Source organism: Gouania willdenowi, chromosome 14 (assembly GCF_900634775.1).
Source record: "Gouania willdenowi chromosome 14, fGouWil2.1, whole genome shotgun sequence".
Classification (NCBI taxonomy): Eukaryota; Metazoa; Chordata; class Actinopteri; order Blenniiformes; family Gobiesocidae; genus Gouania; species Gouania willdenowi.
The window spans coordinates 19775801-19800119 of NC_041057.1; the positions used below are offsets into that span (position 1 = coordinate 19775801).

Below are 24319 nucleotides of genomic sequence, written 5' to 3' on the forward strand. Positions count from 1 at the left end.
GGATATGTAAGGATACAGACCTGTCAGGTCAACTTTTTCGAGGCCTATTTTCTGAGAGAAGCTTGACAAAAAGTTTCAAACATCTGATTTCGATCAAATCTTGTTAGCGATACAAAAAGCTTTACGTAAGCAAACGACACAAGTCAGATATGCCAACCCCAGGGACACTCAGTTTATCACTAAAAAGACAGTTTGAATCCAAGTGCCAAATTAAAAAAAAATAAAACAAAAACAAATAAAAACTCTGCCTTCTCTTTTAATACTGATGCTCATACAACACATAAATCAAATAAGCACACACCTTAGACCCCTCATAATGATGAATAATCACAACAATCTTGTACATAATTGGTATTGCAGTAATTGTCATCTTTAATTAGCTGTAACAGAATGTCTGGCGTAATGTAACGGTGCACATGGCTGAAAAGAAGAAGCTTTGTTCCATGCCAAAAAGAGGAGGGACACAAGGAAACAACTGCTGGATAAAATGCTGAGGAATACTACAATCGAGGCTGGAGATGAAGATAACCGACCCTGGGTCTGTTGGTTCGGACATTGTCAATGTTGTTTTGAAAGGGTGTCCCCTCTAGACCACAGCTGTGTTAGATGAGTGCTTGTTTTCCTATTGACTTTATCTTCATTGTTGATTCATGTTCTGTTTGTTTAAAATCTATTATATAACAGTTCAGTGATGTGCTGTGACCACTAGGGTTGGGTAGGTAGGGCGTTGCAAATCGAGACCACCAAGCTATATCTCATGACACGACAGCACATCCGTTGTTTGTGTTGAAAACAGAAACACGGAGAAAATGACAACAACAACTCGGAACAGCCTCCACAAAGCCAATCCTTCCTTTTGTACCATTCACTGTGAAAAGTACGTACAATTTTCTGACCTTACCTTTGCTGAAGGTCTGGTAGCTCAGATGTTGGTCTCTCATCTTTTAAAAGCTGTCATTTTTCCCCAAAAGAAAGTTTCTCTATCGTCTCTAGTGCTGTCATCCTGACCAGTGTTGGGCGGTAACACGTTTGACAGTAACTAGTACTGTAACGCAATATTTTTCTAAAGAAATAACGCCGTTACTATATGGTGCGTTAGTCCATTACTTTGCGAGCTGCAGTGTACTTCCTGTTTACAGTGGTGCTACATATTTTTGCGGGATGCCGTGCCAAACACGGTAAAACAGTAAAAGAAGAAGCATTGTCAGCGTGTTTCTGTTTACATCACGTGCGCCAATCATGGCGAGTCAATGCGAGAACAGGACGTGCTTCTCAGAGTGGAAACAAACGCATTATTTTTCTCTCCAAAAGATGCATCAGTGAAGCAAAGCTAACGCTGCGGCTGGACTTTAATGGACTGTTATCCGGGGACAGATCAGCCAAACTATTGCACCTTATGTTGTTGTAAATATGCAGCCTGTCGCTACTGCTGAGTCACTGCTAACAGCAGCTCATTAACCTGATATGTTTAGCATTGTGTAGCTGAGAAAAATGCTGTGAATTAGTTTTTCCACATTTATTTTATAAGCATTTTCAACAGCAGAATGTGCACCTGGAATGCGCACAGCTTACTTTACATTACTGTGCTCATGCTGAAAAATTACAGTTTTAATTTTGGAGCAGCTGTTTTGTGCTTTATATGCACAGCATTTATGGTTGTTTTATAGCAGTTGATCAACAGTGGATTATTATATTATTACAGCACTGATATGAAGCTGTATGGACACAAATGACCCAAAATAAATAATACATTCTTTAATTCTAAGTAACTCAAAAGTCACTTTTTCCAGTAATGCATTACTTTTTGGTTTAAGTAATCAAAACAGTAACTGAGTTACTTTGTGAATGAAGTAACTAGTAGCGGTAACTAGTTACTTTTTTTCACTAACTAGCACAACACTGATCCTGACTGTAGTGTTATCCTGCCCACTAGCTAGAGAACGTACCAGCAGCATTGAACATAACAAGGTTGCATCTGGTCGCATTGCTATAGGTCTATGGGTCATGTAAGAGCTAAAATCATATTTACCTGTTTGCTGTTGTGACGCACGGCCTTGTTTCCGTGCACAGTTCCACATTCACTTTGATTGACAGTCTCAAAAACAGGAAGTCGAAGCCTATTGGCTGGGCGCACTTGGCAATCGTTTCCATTTGTATAGGGGTCTATAGGACAAAGGAGGGAGTTATATACATTAATGTATACGAATGACCACCAGTAGAACATAGTGAAGGGCTAGTTAGGTATTTTTTCACATTTCAAAAGAATCATACATAAACAGATTTCTCAGAAACTCCGGATATTAGGTTTAAGGAGACTGAAAAAGACAGATTTATGGCTCTAGCCGTTTGCAGTGTGACGGCTGCTACAACTGTACAACGGAGTGTTTGGATGTGAAGTCGAAGTGAACAGTGAAGCCGTTTCATCTGACGGAGGTTTTGCTGAGAAATGAGTCTGTTTGATCTGACAAATGACAGAGGTTTTCCTGATACCTGATACCCCACTCTGAGACCTGAGGATATCCTAAAATGTACATCGTAGTGGTGGGATAGGGATGTCAGCGGCTATAATGATGCGGAGTTCATCGGAATTATGCTGTCCAGAGTGTCTTCAATAGATCTGATAGAGGTCGCATATGGGCCTCGTGCCTACGACCGAATCCCACCAGTGCTGGTATTTCATCACAACAGCACTGCCTATCGTAAGATATTACTTAATTATTAAACAATTGATTGATTCAAGCTAATCAAAACCTCTGACTATGTCTCTGATCCATATCACGTTTAAACAACTAGCAGATTAACAAGTAATGTGAATAACTGCATGATGCACCAAGATTTCTACTAGAAAAATATGTGTTGGCTGTTTTTCTGTCACTTGAGTTTTATTATAAAGGCACAAATGTCATTGACTTTCACTTGCCCTTGTGCTCATGTGTCTTGCCTCAGGTTCACACCACAAGTTACTTGGTGTTTCTAATCAGCAAAGCACCTCTGTGGCTGGAGTGGACCACGTGTCCTCTTGAGATGATTATCTTTCCAAATGCCGCACTCACAAGTCTGCCCCTGTCAGCGTGATCGATGGCCATGATATTGACTTGCGGTTAATTCAAAACCACACTGCTGAGTTAGATGAAGGATCTTGATAAGAGTGCTCCTCATGATAAGAGTGCAGTTGAAAAGAAAATTGTTTTGGGCCACAGGTTGTTACGCCAAAAGATCTCAGCAAAAAAAGACACTATGTCCCTGTTATTTGGAAGTGCATAACAGAGCACGCCTTTTTGATTTATGCATGACGTTAATGTCAAATAGTTGAGTTTTTTCAGTGTTTACTGATGGTCGTTTTTTCTTAAATTCACAAAGCTGTTAACACAATTGCTTAGGTGGAGAAATTAAGGTGCTGAAATTCCGTTTGCATGGCTCAACTGCTCAGATTCCCTATGGATTTAAAATCTTGCTAAAAGCTCAGAAACACACGGACACACACAAAACATGATTTACTCACGCCCAGTGACTCACAAACTCAGTGTGGTTTTCAACTCAAAACACAAAACGAAAGGATATTAGGAATGTCCCGATACAACTTTTTCATTTCTGATATGAAACCGATATTGCAGTCTCGCGTATCGGCCAATACCGATATTGATCTGATATCAGCATGACTCATATATATTTTTTCTTTAATAAAAAGATTAAGAAAAATGTTAGAAAAGGCTTGATCAAGTGATGTTACTCAAGCAGAGACCAATAGTCAACAACAGTAGGTATGGGAAAAAAGGACCCATTTATTGGTAACAAATTGGCTACATAAATTTTAACCTTCAACATAATATCTACAGTATTCTACAATTGAATAAAATAAATAAAAAATGAATTGGGAAAAAAAATATTGGAAAATCTGGAAATATGAATCTGATTGTTTTCAGGCTAATATCGGACCGATATCCGATATTGATATTGGATCAGGATACCCCTAGAGGATATTTCTTGTCTTTGATAGATGATATTTTGTACTTAAATATTTTTTTGTAATTAAATAAATGTTTCTTTGTGTATGTAAACCATGGTGTATTTGTTTAATAGTCACGGTTCTTATTTGCAAGACAAAATGCATTAGTTTGCGAATTATATTTTGTATATGCAAAACACACTGAGTTTGTTTCTGAATCGTTGAGCGTATGTTTGTGAGATTTTGGCAGTATTTCTTTTAACTCAATATTCCCCTGCTTCCTAATATTTGGATAAGTGCGATTTTAGAAAAATCTCTAAATGTACTTAGTGGTCAAACTGAATTGACTATCTATTAAGATCTTCACCAAATATTTTACATTTATTGTATTTTATGTAGATATCAGCGTCCATCGCAGTAGTGCGTGGTAGACTTGATTGATTGAATATCTGTTGAGCAAAGTTGCAGATCAATTCTCCTTTTGTTACATGCATCATTACACAGAAGAGGCTTTCATCAGTCATTGTGGACATAGTTATTATTAAAATACAAAAAAAATCAATTATTGTAAAATAAAAAAGAACAAAGTGGGAACATATGGAGGAAGGGCTATTTTTTAAAGGCACCAACCTATTTGCTCATCAGGTTAACGCAAAAATTAAAGAAAATATACACATAAATATATGTTTGTGTTTATTATCTTTATGATGAATTGGGTGCTTCCCTGCCTCCTGCAGGCCTAAGAATGCAAAGGTTTCAGAACCCCCCACTACATGAATAAAAATGAGCTCCAGAGGAGAAAATGGGTGAAAAACCTTTCAATACGACTCAGTGAGAGCGAGAGACAGCCTGGCTGGATTTGCTGCAGGTATGCGTGGACCCGGTGGGATAGAGTTTCGCAGACAACAAAACACAAAGCAATGCTTCCTCTTATGCACACAGTAATCCCATCATCAAATTTGCTGGTGCATTAAGATGCACCATATTTAGACATGCAAGACTATATCCTGTAGTTAAGGCTATGCAGTGAATTCCAGTATATGGTAAACTTTGTAATTCTACAACAGGGGAAACTGTGCAAACTTGCATCATGTGAAAAATACTGCAAGAATAGACAATGATGAATAAAATAACATTTTCAAATTGTATTCTTGTGTCAAAAAATCCAACAGACATTGCTTGAGTTTACTATCTTGTCTTTTGTCCTTGGTTGTAGGAGGTGTCAACCTTAATCCATGCATGTAAACCATCTGAGTGTAGAACCTAGGACCCTGAGGATATTGGACCAAGGATGCTGCAGAGGTAGGGTTGTGATTTGTATGCACTCCATCTGATAGCGTCTCTCAGATCACAGATGGATTATTTAGGCTCTTCCTTCGGCATTTACTCTGAAAATCCTTCTCTACTTGTTTTTTAAAATACATTCTGCATATCTTCTGTTTTCTCTCTATTTCATTCTTGTGTTTTTCTTGCATGCCACAAACACTTATTGGTAGAGCTTTGGCTTCAGCTGAGAGGATGGAGCAGTGACACTGAAGGAATAACCTGTGGAGGTAAGTTATGGAGTAGCATTCATTCATTTCAGTTAAGTGTGGAGCATGATTAGCTTTTGCATTATGGTCCCCAGGGGAAAGTTGAATTATTTTGATTGATTTGATTTTGATTGTATTTTATTGCTGATGCAAAGGAAGTCCATGTTGTGTTGTGTTAAAACTTACTCGTGGTTTACAAAAACTTGTCAAATAAGTGATATTTAATGCTACACTTGTGAATGTGATTGTGTAATAAATTAGACTACCTATGAATGGCTGAAGAAATATCCTGTATAACAAAAAGCTCTTATTACGTGCAATTCACAATTTCTAGGGCTGTACTATCTTAAACCTGGTACAATATTGTTGTCTGTTCAAATATAAATACTTAATTGATTTATACATTTCATGGTTAAATACATATTTTTAAAAGTTGCATAGAAGAAGTCAAGTTTTATTTTGAAATATGGAAAAATCAAAGTGTCCTAGCCTCTGCTGTGCCTGTTTCATGCCCCGGTTTCTAAATCTGAATATCTTTTAGACTTGAATGATTCAGAAAATTGCGAGTGGCAGTCATATGATCGAAATTCAAATACACCAATATCCACTGTGGTTGCACAATGTTTGGTGGGTTTGACAAAATAAGAAAAGAAAGGTCCAAAAGCTCACAAAAACTAAAGACACACTTATATTTGTTTAGCTTTCTTGGTCAAATAAGAATTAAAAATAAAATGAATAATTTGTGTGAGGAATGGTAATCATTGAAGTTTATATCATAAATGAATTACTATATTCTATTTGTCCACTTTATCATGAACAATGAAAAGATCACAAATAACACTGAAGAAAATGAAGGAAAAAAGCTTCAGGTAGCTGCATAAAAAACAGGCATTGAACCAACAACTTGAATATTTATGGTCCACAATTTCATATATTAAAAGAATAATCATATAAACAAGTGATTCCCACAGGGTTACTTTTGGGGGGTACGTGAGATTATTGCAGGAGTTTTTGAAACAAAAAAATAATAATTTTCAGATAATACAATGAGAAATCACAATTCAAAAAATGTCAAATTATTAAGAATACACTGTTCAGCTGTATATACAATCATCATTCTAGCTGTGAAAAGCCATTCTGACTTTTACAGTGATTTCAGATGTGAGTAGAGTGTGTAGAGATGTGTGGAGACAAGTGTTATTCTAGTTAGCAGACAAACAGGTTTAAAGCATGCCTGCCTTTCGCAGATGTTCATTTTAGTCTTCCCTTTTCTAGCTGCTTTATCCTACTGTATAGCTGACTATGACTTGTTATACAATAAACCCTGACAGAACATACGTTTCCCTTATAGTTTTAATATCCTTTGTCTTGTGCAGATAGGCCATCTAACGCATTATGTCTGTGCCCTCGTCCATTTCCTCTAAAGATATGTGAGCAATAACAGGCAGGTGTCGATAAAAACTCAGAAAACCTTACTTATCTGAACAAAAGACTGCAAGATTAAATTAAAAAAAAAAAAAAAAAAAAAAAACTGTGAAAAATGCGATGTGCAAAACTTTGTATATAGCATGCCACACTATATATATTTTCCTCCATTTAGACCCCGAACACGTCAGTGTTAGCCATTGATTTCCCTTTGCACCCTGCTGGTGTTGAACCAAGACTTATTTATTAATCCTTTGGATTCAAACAAGTAAAACATGACCATGCTCATAAACAGAGCATTTACATTTATATGATATGATTTACATAACTGAAGCATTCAACAATCTCATTCACGTGAGACATTTAATAATGCATTTTTGCAAAGTGCCACAGGTGAAATATATAAAAGTGCTGAAATAGGGCTGCTTTTTCATTAAAGTATACAGTTTTGCAGGAAATATGCTTCTTCTACGCTACATATCTGGCTTCATGCACTTGGAAACATATTGCATTGCACACGTCAGTCTTCAAGTGCTTAGGATTTGATGTAAGAAGGGGAAGAAATGAACGGATGTCAGTGCGCGCCTGTGTGTGGAGTGCAGAAAGCTCATTTCATTCATGCTCCACTGCTCTGTACAGTATGAGATCTGTCTGCTGGGGAAAAGGGGGAATTCTAGTCTATGTTATTGACAACGTGTTACAGAGTGAGCAGTGATAATAATACCCAGGAAGACTGGCTCCAGCATATTAGCGGCTCCCCACTAGTTTGCAGTGCAGATTTGATCCAATACTGAGCAGGGATGAGCAACTCTATCACAGCGGGGGCCACAAACATGTGACTGTATCTGATCCGAGGGCCACATGATCAATATTCATGACATTTAGAATAATGACCAATCAGAGCATTAATACAGCAGATTTTTTTTTTGTGTGTGTGTGATTTTCATGTTTTGTCAGTTTTTAGTCATTTTGTGTGTTTTTGGAGTCATTTTGTGTGTTTTTGGTGAAATTGTGTGTCTTTTTTGTTGATTTGTGCGTAATATTATGCATTTTTGTTGTTGTTTTCTGTATTTTCCTATCGTTCTGTGTAATTTTGTGAACAGTTTGTGTGTCTTTGGAGCTATTCTATGTGTTTTGTGTGTTTTTGTAGTCATTTTCTTTGTTTTAAGTAGTTTTTTGTCTGTCTTTGTTGTCATTTTGGGTTTTATGAATCATTTTGTGTATTTTTGTATTTTTTTTTTGGTGCATTTGTGTATTATGTTGGGATTCATGTTCCTTCCAACTTCTTGAATTACAATTTTTTTTGGGAATTAGATTACATGTGGCCACCGGGCCGCTAGCTGCCCATGTCTGCCTTAGAACATGTGCAAACAGGGGTGTACTCCACATTTTTTCACTGGTTTTAAGGACGAAAAATTGTTAAAGGAAAATGTTATCCTCGTGTCTCAGGAGGATGTCGATACTGACTCTAAACTCATTCTTTTTTCACGAAGAAAGCAGGAGAGTATTATACCTGACACAAATTCTTGCATATGCACACCAAAAGCACTGCTATCTTAATAGAGCACATCAACTTCAACTTTTCTGTTGTTTCTTGGTGTGACAGCATCTTTGTGCACAAATTAAAAGCTTATTGTCAGCATTTCCTTTCATTCCACTGCTATTTTCCCCATCAGGGATCTGCCTCGACATCTTTTGAAATCACATTATGCTCGTAATATACTTTTCCCACTTCTACATCTCCTCTTTTGCCTGACGCTTTTTGATGTATTCTAAATAATATGTGAGCTAAAACTAAAGTGTAATGTTATTACCATCCACAGTTATTATTGAGCACTCTGCAAAAAACAATTCCCCATACTCATTATATTCATAATATGTTTATGTTTATGCACATTTCAATACAAATGGTTTCAAAATGAAGATTGTATCGTCAAAATTTGATTATTTCTGTCTTATGGCTTTTGAGATTTCCACGTTTTTTGCTAGAGTAGTGGAAATATAGTGCATTATAATCAGGGCTCGGATCAAACACACTTTCCTTTACAACCAACCTTTTTTCAAGAATCTATTATACATTCTCTTAAAGCCATAGCAGTGGAAGTAAACCACAGTTGTTAAGATTCTTTTTTTGTAGTTAATTGCATCATCATCTGTGAGTAACTCAAAAAACCTAGCAAAACTAAATACAAAAAGTACTGCATTGTAGATTGTCCAATTGTCCAATTTTATTAAAAATGCACTGCAGTAAAAACAAAAATGCATTATCTTGAATGGATGCATTATTAGAAAAAAATAAATGCATTTGTATACTGTATATTCAGTTTTTTTAAGGTTTGGTTTTTTGAATACAAAAATTCTGACTAAAGCTGTTAAATGGTGCTGCCAAACAAAAATACTTGTTGTCACCAATAACAATGATAATATCAAACTGTTGTCTTGGTGGATAAACCCATGTTAACATGAGAATATGAGTTAATTCAATATATATAAAATTGTTTATATATTGTCTTGATCTTCTCCATTATCCTACATAGAAAACAGTAGCACTTCGCTTGACGTTTTATTACATAAAGGCTAGCATTACGCTGCCTTATGACAAGACACATCATTAGCATGAATAAGGTGTCATGAAGTGATGTTCATTACCCGAACCTCTAACCCTGCACCCTAACCTAACCCCTAACCCTAACCCTGCACCCTAACCTAACCCTGCACCCAAACCTAACCCCTAACCCTACCTTTCCATCTACTTAAAGCAGCATAGGGCAGGATTTGAGAAAAAATAAACATTCATTTTAATTTTTTTTACTGCTAATGGGTGATGAAGCGCTCTAATCCAAAGAGAATGAGTCCACACATATTTCTACCTATTGCTTTAAAAAGATTGCGATACATTTTCTATTGCTTTTCGGAGTCAGATTTTCCCGCCCAGTTCTGCGGACGTGAAGTCAAATGACACTGATGGTGACATCAAATGACACTGGTACGTTCACGACGGAGAACCGTCCCAATAACCCGGAAATAAAAAAGAATGAAAAAAAAGATGGCTTAGAGACAAGCACAGTGGACTAAATTACTGTTTGGTTCCACAGATGTACGCAGAGGCATGTGCACTGGTCTTGCAGTAAACAGTCAATGAACGGAGAGTAGATAAATAACCGTGTCACAGTTAAAGTGGGGATCGGGCCACATTTTCTCGTCTGAGTCCGACCCAACAGTGAAAACCTAATTTTTTTTCTCAAAGAAATGACATGTGCGTTTACTTAAGTGGTTAGCACCGATTTTATTAACAAACAACTATTAATGTCAATATCAGATCAGCGCACAGGTAACAAGCGAAAGTGAAACAAACAGGGGCGCAGTGCACACAAGACACCCATCAAATATATTTACATATATCCATGTATCAAAGAAAAAGATAATCCATGTTATTGTGCAGTGAAAGGAATGTTTCAACAGTGTATTCCTTTAAAATGGTCCTCTGCTCCATTCTACATCCACCGCGGATTAGCTGTGGCTGCTACTACACTCACTTCAGACTGCGCGCAAACAACATTATGTGACCGAACCCGAACACCAGTTCTAAATATTTGTCCAAACCTGACCCATCTGGTGCCGTCAGGGTTCGATCGGGTGTCCATCCTTTATCCACAGTATCTAATCAGCTGTGCTCCGGTGATCAACAATCAGTTGATGCGCGCCCCCGCGGTGGTTTGGCTGATGGCTGCAGTTCCACTAACCACCCTAGTGTCACTATGGAGTCTGATTTCTGAATCCTGCCCTATGCTCCTTTAACCCATAAAATGCCAACATAGCTCCAAAGGTGTCATAATTTAGCAAAAGTTGTCATAACTTAGCGAATGACACATATTGACACCTTAATGACAGCCTTCATGACACCGTATTCATGCTAATGAGAGCGTAATGTCAGCCTTATGTATAAAAGTCAAGTGAAGTGTGACTGATAACACATTACAGACATTTAATACACCAGTTTCATTGTTAATTGTTTACAAAAAAACAAAGTAACGTTTAAAGAGATAAGCAACACATCACATGAATGCACCTTAGATGATAGGTCTAAAGCTGAATAATACAACTTTGTTACTTATTTGTGTAGGAAATGTCTTTGGAGTTATTTATATAAAGTTTTAGCCAAAAATACTTGTGATATTCCTCAATATGTGGGCATGGCCATTTTGGCGATTTCAGCCAATCAGCATTCACGTATCATCTTCTCAGCTTATAATGATTACCCCTAAGTATTTCTGATCCAGTGTAACATTATGGTGAAATAAAATTTCATTCCAACATTTTAAAGCATAGTTACATATCATCCAGTTACTTGGGCGTAATGACGTTATTCCTAAAAAGACCAAGAACATGATAGGTGGATTTTGTCGTTGCACTTAATTGAAATGAGAAATCAGACTTTACTTCTTTTGGAAGGCCATCTTACTACACATATGCTTTCCAACTGAACAAGGAAGACATCTTAAAATGGGCATGTCGACGCTACGATCAGAACAATTCGATGCCTTTAAACGAGTCTAAAACCAGCTGGAGCTACCTGAATGGCTTACTTACACAGTAACGATTACGTCCCAGTTTGTTAAACATGTTGACCTCCACAAGCATAAATTGAAAAATTCCCATTTGTAAAGCTGACAAATAATAGTCTTTCAGTTTAGCTGTCTTCTGTGGAAAGCAGTTTTATCAGCGATATCAACCATAGTCCTGCTCTACTAGTACTTCATTTTGAAGTATGTGCTTAGTTTTGGTCAACTGGCTTTTACTTATATAAAGGTTATTTGAATCAATCATTCACCTTAGAGGTCATTGGACCATGGCTCAGTGATTGAATTGCTTCAACTGTTTTTATTAAATACAAGTGGGATTTCATTATCAGTGGTTTATCAAATTAGATTGTTTATAACATTTTATTGCCGTGAGTTCCAAAACCATCCCCCCAAAATTAATTGAAAATGTCTATTAGTACAGTTGCTCTATGGACAACCCCTGGTGCTATTTGTACGGTTACCAAAGTACAAGTACGTAGCATCTTAGGGTTAGGTTTAGGCTTCGGGTTAGATTTATGGTTAAGTTTAGGGTTTGGTTATGACCCAAAATTGCAACAATTTTTAGGGTTAGGTTTACGGTAAGGTTTAGTCTTAGTCACTCGACCTAAACTGGCCAATGACTGACCTATCACGTGACCTAAACTGGCTAAATAGGGACGCTGCGTACGGATAGAATGTCAGCATATTGATACGCCAACCGTACCTAACCCATAGCCACCGCCAAAATAATGTTTTGAACGCCAGTTTTCCTGGTGTAAAGTCACACATTTATGAAGTAGATTTTGAGAACTGTATCTCTTGTGTTGCTATCATTTGCTTTGCAACTAAATCACATTTTATATATTTGTAATGTGATATAAAATACTTGAAATTCTTTTGACAAAAATGTTTTGTTTGTATTTGCTCTATCTTAACTGAAGCCAGGTCAATTAGAGGTATTCTCGTCCAACATTTACTGGTACCTAATTCTAAATACAAAAAGATTGTTTTCATTTTTATTTTTGAAAAATCACAAATTAAGGATTTTAGTGTGCAAAGTAAATCTTAACTCATTTCACATCATTGAATAAAGGAAGTTTTTAAAAACATTTTGCTGAAGTGTTGGCAAATGTAGCGGGCTGGCTGTTGGTGGACAGCATTCCCAACAATTAAAGTGGTGCATAGAAGTTGATGGCCACAGGCTGCCAATGCATCCCGGGAATCTGGCTGTCCATCAGACGGCCAGGATGAGTTACAAAGCTGTTTGTAACACAGATGGCTGATCAGTAGAGCTGACTTCCCTTTCCTCCATGCCTGCTGCCATTGAAGCTCATCTGCGAACCCGCTTGAGAGCAAGAGAGCATTTTCTGCCGTGTGTGTGTGTGCGCGTGTGTGTGAAGACGCACAGTTGTTTTGAGGTTCTGATGAGTTGTACAGCAGGTAGATATGAGCATGACTGCACGGTAGACTTGCTTTATGCATGAGCACATCACATTTTGATGGAGTCCTTGATGACAACCAATGAAGATGCACTGTTTGGCACACAAACACACAGAAAGCTACCGTAGTTGAAAGTGCACTCTAAAAACATGACGAGAAAAGCAATCCAGAGACCCCAGAATTCTTAAGAGCAAACTGTGGACTGATGAAGACTATAAGAGGCAGGCCCAGAGTTTGGCTGCCTGCTGGGTGAGTTTCAGAGAAGTCCATCTGCCTGCCTCCTTCTTCTATTGTGGAATCTCACACAAATGCCTCTAAATGCCTGCCAAGCAGAAAGATGGTCGAGAGAGAGAGAGAGAGACAATGTGTGATTTCAAACCGACACAGAGTTTGTTGAAATATCTTTACGTTATGAATCTCAAATGATGAGACTTTTACTGCATTGTTTTCAGAACGACATTTGCACCAAGAAGCAAAAAAATAAATAAATAAAAAATAAAAAATCAGCAGTGGGCATTGATTCTTCATTGTGACAGCATGACAAATCCTATTCAGTGTGGTATATGATGTCCTAACAAGATATTGACAATCTCCCCTTGTCTCTTTGTCCCACATTTATTAGGATCTTTTTTTCCGAAGGCATCCAGAGCCATTTGGGACCATGTTGGCTTTTCAGCAATTCTTTCTTATTGGCCTGCTTTATGTTTGCCAGCTGGACCACTGCCATGGGGTGGACACCTCATCAGGTGAGAAGCCCTGATGGGATACAGAGGGTTGGCTGAAAATAAGTATTTAGACAATAAAACACCATCACCTTCTTTTTCTTATGGGGCGTTCTGCTTCCCTCTTGTGGCCAAACAGGCCTAAAATAAGTAGTATGTGTGTATGTGTGGCATTCAAAAACCTTTGCACAATCCTTTCTTCACTAAACCTCACAAACCTTCACTTCAGCACGTTTTTATGTTTTGGACACAGTTTTTTTTTTAATGTGAAATATATCTGGCTATAATTTGTGTCAGCGTCAGTCCCCCTGCTACCTTTATAATTAAATATATAATGACATTTTTAGTCTTTAATTCTACTAAATTTAAATTATTTCTCTAATCTATGCACACACATTAGATTTTTATGTGATAGCATCCGTGAGGAGTAGCTGGACTTCCGGACTTCCGGCAGCTGAGCTGACAGCAGCAAAAGAGCAGAGCGGAGCTCACAGAGGAATTTATTTACTAAACATGAACTTTTTCTTCTGAGAAATGATACGATACCTCAACATCAAACTCTATCATTTACCATCTGACTCTGGCTCTGAGGTAATCATCTACTGCTTTTTTATTTGCTGGCTCAACTGGAAAGCTAAGTAGCAAGCTAGCTAGCTACAAGTAGCAAGCTAACTAGCAGAAGAATGGCTCTTTCCACAACAGAATACAGCAGTCTTCTCCAAAAGATTACTGAACTGGACACTACCGTGCGAGGAATACAAGTAAACATTGAGGTTAATGGGCACTGTGGATATGATAATGATACGACTGTGCCGCTGTTTCAAAATAGCGGAGTGGATAAAGCTAACTCGCTACCAGCCCGTGCTAACAAAGCTATCAGGCCTAGGGAGGATCCTGTTCCCGTTGATAAGCCAACAGGTGCGAGTCCTCCTTGGATTACCCTGGGAGCTAAGCCTAAGAAAAAGTCATATCCACTTCAAAGGCTAACGGGCCGAGCAAAGCGCCCTGATATCAATAATGAGAGGGACTGGCCTGCACTGGCCTCGCAGACTGCAGCCTCAACATCAACTCCCTTGTCTGCCCAGGCACAAAAGTGGACATCTGCTAAAGGCAGGAGTATCACCAAGTCACAAACCCAGTTTCATGTAGAACTGGGTAATCGATTCGCCCCACTGCTGAATGACCTAGGATCTGGCTCTAATGAGGTCAACACACAACCTTCTGGAACTGCGAAGCCATAGCAATGACACCAACATTGAGTGCTGAGACAGTTGATGATCTTCTGGATGAGTATAATAGAAAAGTCTGTAATGTCATAGATGTGGTGGCTCCAATCAAAACTAAGAGAAAACCAAACACACAGAAAACACCTTGGAGGAGGACTGAGATAATGCAGAATTTGAAATCTGACTGTAGAAGAGCTGAGCATAAATGGAGATCAACAAAACTACAAATTCATCTAGAACTGTACAAAATAAGTCTGCAAAAATTCAATGATGGCTTGTTCAAAGCAAGGCAGCAATATTTTTCTGAAATTATTGCCAAAAATGTCAACAACTCTCGCACGTTGTTTTCTGTAATTGAAAAGCTCACAACCCCCCCAGATCAGATAGCCCCTGAATTACTGTCAGCTGGAAAATGCAATGAATTTGCTGTATATTTCAATGAAAAAATACAATCAATAAGGTCAAACATCAGAACAAACCAGCAAAATCACAAAAAGCTTGAACAGCTTCAACCACTGAGGGATGAGTCAACTACAATGTTAGAGTTTATTACAGTGAACCCAAAAACAATAGAGGAGACTTATCAGCAGCTGAATCCGTCAACGTGTTGCCTTGACACAATACCCTCAAACTTCTTTAAAACTGTTGTAAAGTCAATTGTCACTGATTTGTGTCAGATAATTAACTGCTCATTCCAATCAGGCACCGTACCAAAATCCCTGAAAGTAGCTGCTGTGAAACCTCTGTTAAAAAAGAGAACACTGGATGCCTCTATACTGGCTAACTATAGACCAATCAGCAACCTTCCATTCATGGCCAAGATCATTGAGAAGGTGGTCTTCAACCAACTGAGTAAATTCTTAACATTCAACAAAATATTTGATAAATTTCAGTCAGGTATTCGTTCTCATCACAGCACTGAAACTGCTCTTATCAAAGTGATCAATGACATAAGGTTGAACACTGATTCAGGAAAAGTATCTGCTCTCATTCTGTTGGATCTAAGTGCTGCATTTGACACTGTAGATCATACAATTTTGTTGCACAGATTGCAAACATGGGTTGGACTAAATGGAAAAGTAATGCAATGGTTTAAGTCATACTTGGAGGAGCAAAGCTATTTTGTAAGCATTGGAAACTTTGAATCAGACAGATTACCAATGTCCTGTGGGGTTCCTCAGGGCTCTGTTCTTGGACCTCTTCTGTTTAGTCTTTATATGCTTCCTTTAGAACAAATTTTACAGAACTGTAAGGTTGATTATCAGAGCTACGCAGATGACACACAACTATATCTATCACTGAACCCAGATGACTATGGTCCCATTGAGGTGTTGTGTGACTGTTTAGAAAAAGTAAACTGCTGGATGAGTGAAAACTTCCTTCACCTAAACCATGACAAGATGGAGGTGATTGTCTTTGGTAACAAGGAAAAGAGGACTGCTGTCAGCAATTATCTTGAGTCTCGATCTTTAAAAGCTAAAGACCAAGTCAAAAACCTTGGTGTTCTGATTGACTCAGATCTGACATTCAGCAGTCAGATCAAATCCATCACAAAAACAGCCTTCCACCACCTAAAGAACATCTCCAGAGTGAAAGGTTTAATGGCTCAGAAAGATCAGGAGAAACTGGTCCATGCTTTTATATCCAGCAGACTGGACTATTGTAATGGTCTTCTGACAGGAATCCCCCAAAAGAGCATCAAACAGCTACAGATTCAGAACGCTGCAGCTTGGGTCTTAACCAGAACAAAGAGGTCAGAGCACATTACTCCAGTTTTAAAGTCTTTACACTGGCTCCCAGTCAGCCTCAGAATAGACTTTAAAGTTCTGCTGCTGGTGTATAAATCTGTGAATGGGTTTGGTCCAGAATACATCAGTGACATGTTAGTCAGGTATGAACCCAGCAGGTCTCTCAGATCTATGGACACAGGTCAGATAGTGGAGCCCAGAGCTCACAGTAAACATGGTGATGCTGCTTTTAGTTGTTATGCTGCAAAGAAGTGGAACAAACTGCCAGCAGAGCTGAAGTCAGCATCTAATGTGAACATTTTATAATCAAAGTTAAAGGCACTTTTTTTCTCTACTGCATATGATTGAGAGGGAGATTTTTTGTCATGTTGTTGATGTAATGATGATTTTACTGATGATTTTAATTGATTTTACTGATGATTTTAATTGATTTTACTGATGATTTTAAATGTTATTATTGATTTGAAACAATTGAATGTTTTATCATGTAAAGCACATTGAGGTGCCTTGAGTATGAAATGCGCTATACAAATAAATTTGCCTTGCCTTGCCTTGCCTAACATAAAGCCATTAAGCAAATTATATCTATCTATCTATCTATCTATCTATCTATCTATCTATCTATCTATCTATCTATCTATCTATCTATCTATCTATCTATCTATCTGTTTTGTACATTTGTTGTTTTTTTCTGCTGTTATTGTTGTTTTTCTAATTTATGTATGTCCTACAGTCTTGCATTTTGCACTATTATCCTATGTTAGTATTTATTTTTCTTCTTACTGCCTGCTCTTTTTGCTGCAAATGTGAATATTCTATTCTATTCTATCTAAGAAATACATATATAATTTCCCCCCAAAATAGGAAATATCATAAAAACTTTGTTTTGCATGTAAGGAATTTTATCGATTTCTGTTTACAAAGACTAAACTATGTACCAGCCATTTTCTGAATTAAAGAAATAATGCTTTTTCCTTTAGTTTTAAAAATGAAAAAAAGAGGAAGGAATCCATTTGTTTGCAATAAATTTATTATCTGCACAAACAGTACATTTAGGATCATACTCTCGCTGAATTGTCTATTAACTCACTAACAGTCAAATACATAATGTATTGGTGCCTTAGGCCACAGTGCAACATTTTCAACACTTCTCAATTTTCTATTTTTTATGTACAATCATTGACTTGCTGTATTTTGGATCCACTCAAACAGATGTGGACGCACACAAAGGAACCACCCAACCTTTTGAATTTGAGCGAGAAGTAGGGGGAGACAACGACCCTGGATATAAAGGTAAGGTTCAAGATCATTGACGAAAGTCCCCGATGTTCACTGTCATTTACATAATCCATGTTTTACAAATCCCACTTCTTATGTCAGGCCTTTTGAATCAAAGTAAACGTTTGGAGGTCATCTTTCAACTTGTGTGATGGTGTTTTTTTTTTTTGGTTACTTCTAAAGAGTCTAAGATTGACCTTGAAAGTGTCAACGAGCGTGTGCTGAATCTGTATTTGTCCTGTGAGAGATAAAGCCCATTTCCTGTAATACTTCCTTCTGCTGACAAAGGCACTACTTCACCTTAACACCAGTTCAGCAGCTGCAGAAAAGAGAGTCCAAAGGCAGGAGAGATCAATGCCCCCCTTTTTTTGCTGTGGCTTTTCACTTATAAGAGGGGCCCTCCCAGCACAAGGGAATGGAGGTTACTGATGTCACGTCATCAGAACAAAGTTCATGGTTCAATCCTGGTAGCCAGAAGAACCCCTGTTTTGTATGCCTATGTTTTTTGCTTGTGTGGCTTTTCTATCTGGTTCTTTCAAGGCAGTGGCTATCCGTACAGTTGCCGTATCCATATACCGACATTCTATTCATACGCAGCGCCCCTATTTGGCCAGTTTAGGTCACGTGACTGAGACTGAACCTTACCCTAAACCTAACCCTAACCCTAAACCTAAAAATTGTTATGATATTGGGTTATAACCTAAGCCTAACTCTAACCCTAAGACTAACCCTAACACTAACCCTAAGACACTATGTACTTGTACTTCGGTAACTGTACCAATAGACACTGTCTGCCCTCAACAAGTCTCTATACCATGTGCATCAAAACTGGCCACATGTATGACCAAAGTTTTATTCCACCTTTCAAATTAAAATAGGTTTCCTGCTATACTTTGAAATGCCAATTAAATATTAACCCTCCTTTTATCCTCAGATATATGAACATATTTTACCCTTGGGGTCAATCTGACCCCAGGGATATTTGCCTCCAGAAAATGACTTTCAGAAAATTGTTACCTATGTTTTTCTGTCAGGCACTTTGTTTATTTGTTGAATACATAAATAAACCCTTGATAATGAAACCTTGACATGTTATCTAGTGCTACCATCAGGCCAAACTTTCGAAGTTCCAGTCTCACTCCCAACTCGTCATATATCGACGTACCCTTGGCGATGCTAAGGGTGCGTAAGCTTTTTTTCACCACAACTTTTCAAAATAAGACTTCTAACCCTAAACCTAACCCTAGCCATAAGTTATGGGTAAATTTCTCACTAGAAATATCATAAAAACAATTGTTTCCACGGGCCGAACCTTAACGTCACATAGTGACGCCAAAGACTGAGAATGTGTTGCAACTTAAATAGTTTTTATCCAAATGTTCTCAAATTAACTGAAAACTTTAATGACCACAAAAGTATGAACCCTATTGGTTGTGTCAATGATATGACCACCATCAGGTCAAATTTTTAGAGTTAATGTATCTTGAAAATCTTTCCTCCAAATCTTCTCAAATCAACTCAAAAGTATCAACTCTGCACCTGCAGGTGTGGGGATGTTAGGTCACACATGGGCAAGACAAGTTTAACACAGCTAAAACAGCTTAGGGTCAAATTGACCCCAAAGGAACATCAATGTGTGCAATATGTGTTCAGCACATTGAAAAACTATAATCATGATAATTTTATGCTTAATCATTTGTACCCATCAAATTATCAAAAGTCATGAAATATGAAGCAAAAAACTATTATTTTTTGAATGATAAACATTGAAAAGGGTCAAATTGACTCCAAGGATAATAGGAGGGTTAAAGAGAGGGTTATTATTATTCACTGTAGCCCTCTACGTTTTCATAGACAACATGAAACTAGGGATGCAATCCAACACATACAAGATAATCAAATCGTTTTCCCAATTTTTATTTTTATTTTTTTGTCTTCAGTGTTACTGGTTTGGAGTTTCAGGTCTCCATCGTAAATTGGAGCTTCTGCTGTCTCCCAGTGGATGGGACTCGTGTGGCGTGAAGAACGATTTTTGATCTATTTCCTTTTTACCAGTTAAGCCTTTTTCATATTCGAATGTGTTTGTGACACAGCAAGGAATAAAGAAGCAGTTTGTTTGAAGTTGAAAGCAAATCCAACTCACGATAAGGCCATCACTGCTGCCAGTTTTCCCAATTTGTGGGAAGACGGATAAAAACACATGGAGAGCTTCTGCATTTGCAAATTGGACTGTAGTGCTGCAAGGTGAAGGCAAATCTTTTTTTCTCTGTTTTGCCTGCCTGACTGGAGTGATGCTCAGCGAGAGGTGGCAACAAATAAGCAATGATATAAACAAGAAAAAAAAAGAGGGTAAAGCTGGAGCTGTCAGTTGTGCTGGAAAGTGAAATAATAATAGTCACAGATAACAGTAAAATATGACAACAGTAGGTAATGAGTGCTGTTTTATCCACTGTTCATGCTTGACCATCTCAAATGCAACCAAAACAATAGACTGAAATTAATATATGACAAACAGATGCTAAGTTTGTTTTTTTTGTGTGATTAATGTTTTTTTCCAGAATATATAATGTTTTGGTATTTATGCTTTTTCTTTTTTTTTTTTAGGTATTCCTATTTTGGCAGTAAGCAACTGCTCACTAATGCAAAAATAAATCAATAAATAAATAAATAAAAGAAAATAGCTCTGAAAGCTTGGCACACTCCCTTATGAATCGACGCCATTTTCTGTACACTGCTGTTGCAAAGGCCTGTTTGTCATCATGTCATTTTTCACCATCTGTTCGTCGAAATGTTGCGATTGGGAAGTGATGACTGAAATACACAAAAAAATGTGGGGAAAAATAAAAATAAAACTGCACTTATATAACATACAGTATACAACATTACATAACTTCCTTTTGTCGTATTAATACCACGTGGGGACGAAGATTCATTGATGAACCCGAACCGTAGTTACTTGGCCTTCAACTCTCCTCTGTGATTCTTCCAACACAAGTGAAATCCATTGATTGTGTTTGGTCCATAATGGTTCATATGCAGCAGTAGTGATTATTCGTATACACTGGATGAGTAAAACAAATGGAAAAATAGAGTAAAGTAGCAAAAATCATACAGCAAGCAGAATAAAAAGGTTTCTGAAGGGCTTGTGGTGACCCTGAGGCTGTTATTTACTGTATTTCCGTTTAGCAACAATGATGTCTTGTCTCACTGAGATGATGCATTCACCACCAGCAGAGCTGCACAATGAGCAATCAAACAATCTGAGGCGAGGAGGCTATGGATGAGGCTTCTTCTGTAACAGACAGTTGTATTGAAAAGCTGGAGTGTGAAGGGATCTCTTTTTCAATTATTGTGTGACGTAGTCTTGATGCTTCTGGACTTTGTATATAATTATGATTTAAAACTTTTTGGGATGCGAGCAGAACTTTGACCTGTGATGATGCATTTAAAAACCCAACCTAGGCTAAAACACAGCAGAACATGTTAGGGTGTCCCAATCTGACATTTATATCGGATATCGGTCAGACATCTGGAAGAAGAAGAAAAAAAGATCGGATTATATCGGCCAGCATCTAAAATCCGTGATACAAGCACTCAGATAGATAATTCCGTTTTATTGGATTTATTGTTGTTATTTTTCAGGGTCTTATAATTTAATTTATATTTATTCTATTAAATTGTGGAATATGCTTATGTGCAAGCTACTACTGGTTATTTAGTATTGTAAAAATATATATATATATATATATATATATATATATATATATATATATATATATATTCTGTTTTTATTGGATCTTTTAGGATCTAATAATTCATTTTATTCAATTGTAAAATATTTTCATGTTTAAAGTTAAAATGTATGTATATGGGACAGTTTTTCTCACTCCAATTCTTCTCTTGAGCTGGTTCTAACATTCCAAAGAACAAAATAAGTAACAAAAGTACAGTATACTGTATGTATGATTCATGCTGATATCGGATCAGATTGATATTGGTATCGTCATAGAGTATAATTTGTCTTTTTTTCTGTTTTGCTGTGCACGTGCATGCATATTGTGCAGGATCAGCATGCGTGAAGTTAGATAAACGTTGTTGGTATAGGTCCAATAGTTGTAAAAATTGTGGATCTAATACATTTTCATGGTGGAATGCTGGATGCTCCTAATATCAGCTGAGAACACCTCCTGTGGCTAGAGCTCAAACAATCGGCCGTTGGTGAATTAATGCTGCGGCATTTACATGGAAGGGTCAGAAGATAGTGTAACCAGCATGGAAGCATTGATCCACCTTACTCGTAACACTTTACTCTTATCACACACATTCTTCGATGACCACATTGTATTGGCTTAAAGCTATAGATCAAAGGCTTCTGCATTCACAACAGTAGAACACCTTTGGACTGGTGAATCAGAACATTTACATCATGGCTGTCAAACTCATTTTAGTTCAAGGGCCAAATACGGACCAGTTGGATCACAAGTGGGTCGCAGGTTTTAGGCTGGAAAACAAACAATTTCAATATTAATGTGCCCAAGATAGCCCTTTCAGTTATAAATTAGACACAAAGTATGGAAGGCATCAACGATATCTAAGCAATAAGTGACAGAAACTTAAATATCCTATGATTTATTTATTTTTTTCGACCAATTTGTATTTAATTCAGGGAGATTTTGTGGAATAATTTGAGAAAAATTGCAGGATTTTGGTAAAAGTTCCTTCAACAGCAATTTACAACTGAATTATTTGGTAATTATTATTACAAAATGCATCATGTTTTCGCTGTCATTTTTACTTTCTCCTGCTGGCTGAATCGGATGCTCTAAATGGCCAGATTTGGTCCCCGGGCCTCGGGATTGACACATGTTTTACATCATTAACGATCAGCCAATCCATTTGCAGAGACTAGAGAATTCAGTGATAATACATTGTTAGATTATAGAGCGTATATGAACAATCTGACTTACAGCTTCCCAAAATGAGTTTAGTGGTCGAATAACAAAATCAGAGTGGTGATAAAAATATATAAATACAGTACATAAATAAGAATGGCAGTAGATTTTCATCTGTATTACTCAATATAAAAAGTGGCTTCAATCACAAAAAAAAAAAAAAAAAAAAAAAAAAAATTGTATGAAAATTTGGAACTCAGACATGTCAGCACTAAAGAAAACAACAAAAAAAACACTAAACTTTACATCTGAGAAGGCTAGAGGGTGGGTACAGACTATAGAGGAACACGTTTTCCCATTGATGAAAAGTACTTTTAAAAAAATGTACAATAACACTGTTTGTAAATATTATAAACTGTATTGTTTTATGCTTTTGGTACAGTGATTTGTAATTGTCTATCTTGGGCAGTGCAGATAGAAATTCGCTCCAAGAGCTAAAATCTAGTACAAAGCATCTTTTCTATGCTGATTAATGCTCCTGTACATGGTCCCTGTCAAATAAATAAAATAAAATAAAATAAATAAAATAACAACTTAACTCAAACTAAAAACATTTAAGTCAAAGAAACAAGTGTTCTTAAATGTATTGGGGTGTGAAATATTAACTAGCATTTAAACACTTTTTGTCTTTGTTCATTGAAGTGCATTTAAAAAAAATAAATAAAATAAAAATACCTTTTTTGATTGACCAACAAAGACATTTTCCAACATAAAATACTGGAAAATGCCCAAACTCGCAACCCTGAGTGGAATCCTTAAGTGTACTACATTATTTCTACCAGCAGATGGCGTGCTAATATTCTTAGAAAAAAAAACAGCTATCAGAAAATGTGCAAAACTATACAATAAACATAGTCAAAATGTGTAATCCTTTGCTTTTTTTTTTTTTTTTTTTTTAAAGAAAAAAATTGAATTGTCCCTAATTTTAACTGAGGGCTTTTTGTCATTCCTGTAATTAGATGTGAATTGAAGGAATGTGGAGGTAATTTCTTAAACGCACTTTGAAATATCATTTAATTTCCCAGTGGTGTAGTGAGAGGTGAAAGGTGGAGAACATGAAGATCGATTTTCCTACTGCAGCAGTCTCCTCTCCTGCGGATAAAAAGCACGTTGTCTTTACTCACTTTGCTCAGTATGAACGTGGTTGTAATTTTATTTATTTTTTTTGTAACCCTCTGTTTTATTTGAGGACGCAGATCACGTACTTCTCAACCAGGGACTGGAAATGTTATTATTCATTCATCAAGGTCAGCTTTGACTCACTTTGGACAACACACACTCTTCAGTTGGACAATCTGCATTTCATTAGTTGGACTAGAAATTCATACTCTTCTGCTGATTAATTTAAACCACATGTAAATTGGTTTAAGACCCGAAAAAAATACACAAATGCTGTGGTTTTTTTTTTTTTTTGCCTTTTAAAACAAGCTTTACTCAGTTTTTTTGGCAGAACCAATCGCTGAAACTGAATCCTGTGTGTAGTTAACT

General features: G+C 37.1%; 1 protein-coding gene across 2 annotated transcripts in view; it reads left to right on the plus strand.

The window, feature by feature from the left end:
* Window positions 1-13533: 13533 nt before the first annotated feature.
* The window catches only part of LOC114475539 (roundabout homolog 1-like), a 128725-nt gene continuing 117939 nt past the window's right edge, over window positions 13534-24319 (plus strand). For both annotated transcript variants that reach the window (XM_028466434.1, XM_028466435.1), the window contains exons 1-2: window positions 13534-13651; window positions 17814-17894. In XM_028466434.1, coding sequence (XP_028322235.1) covers window positions 13567-13651; window positions 17814-17894 — 166 coding nt within the window. In that variant the 5' untranslated portion in view covers window positions 13534-13566. The remainder of the gene's footprint in view (window positions 13652-17813; window positions 17895-24319) is intronic.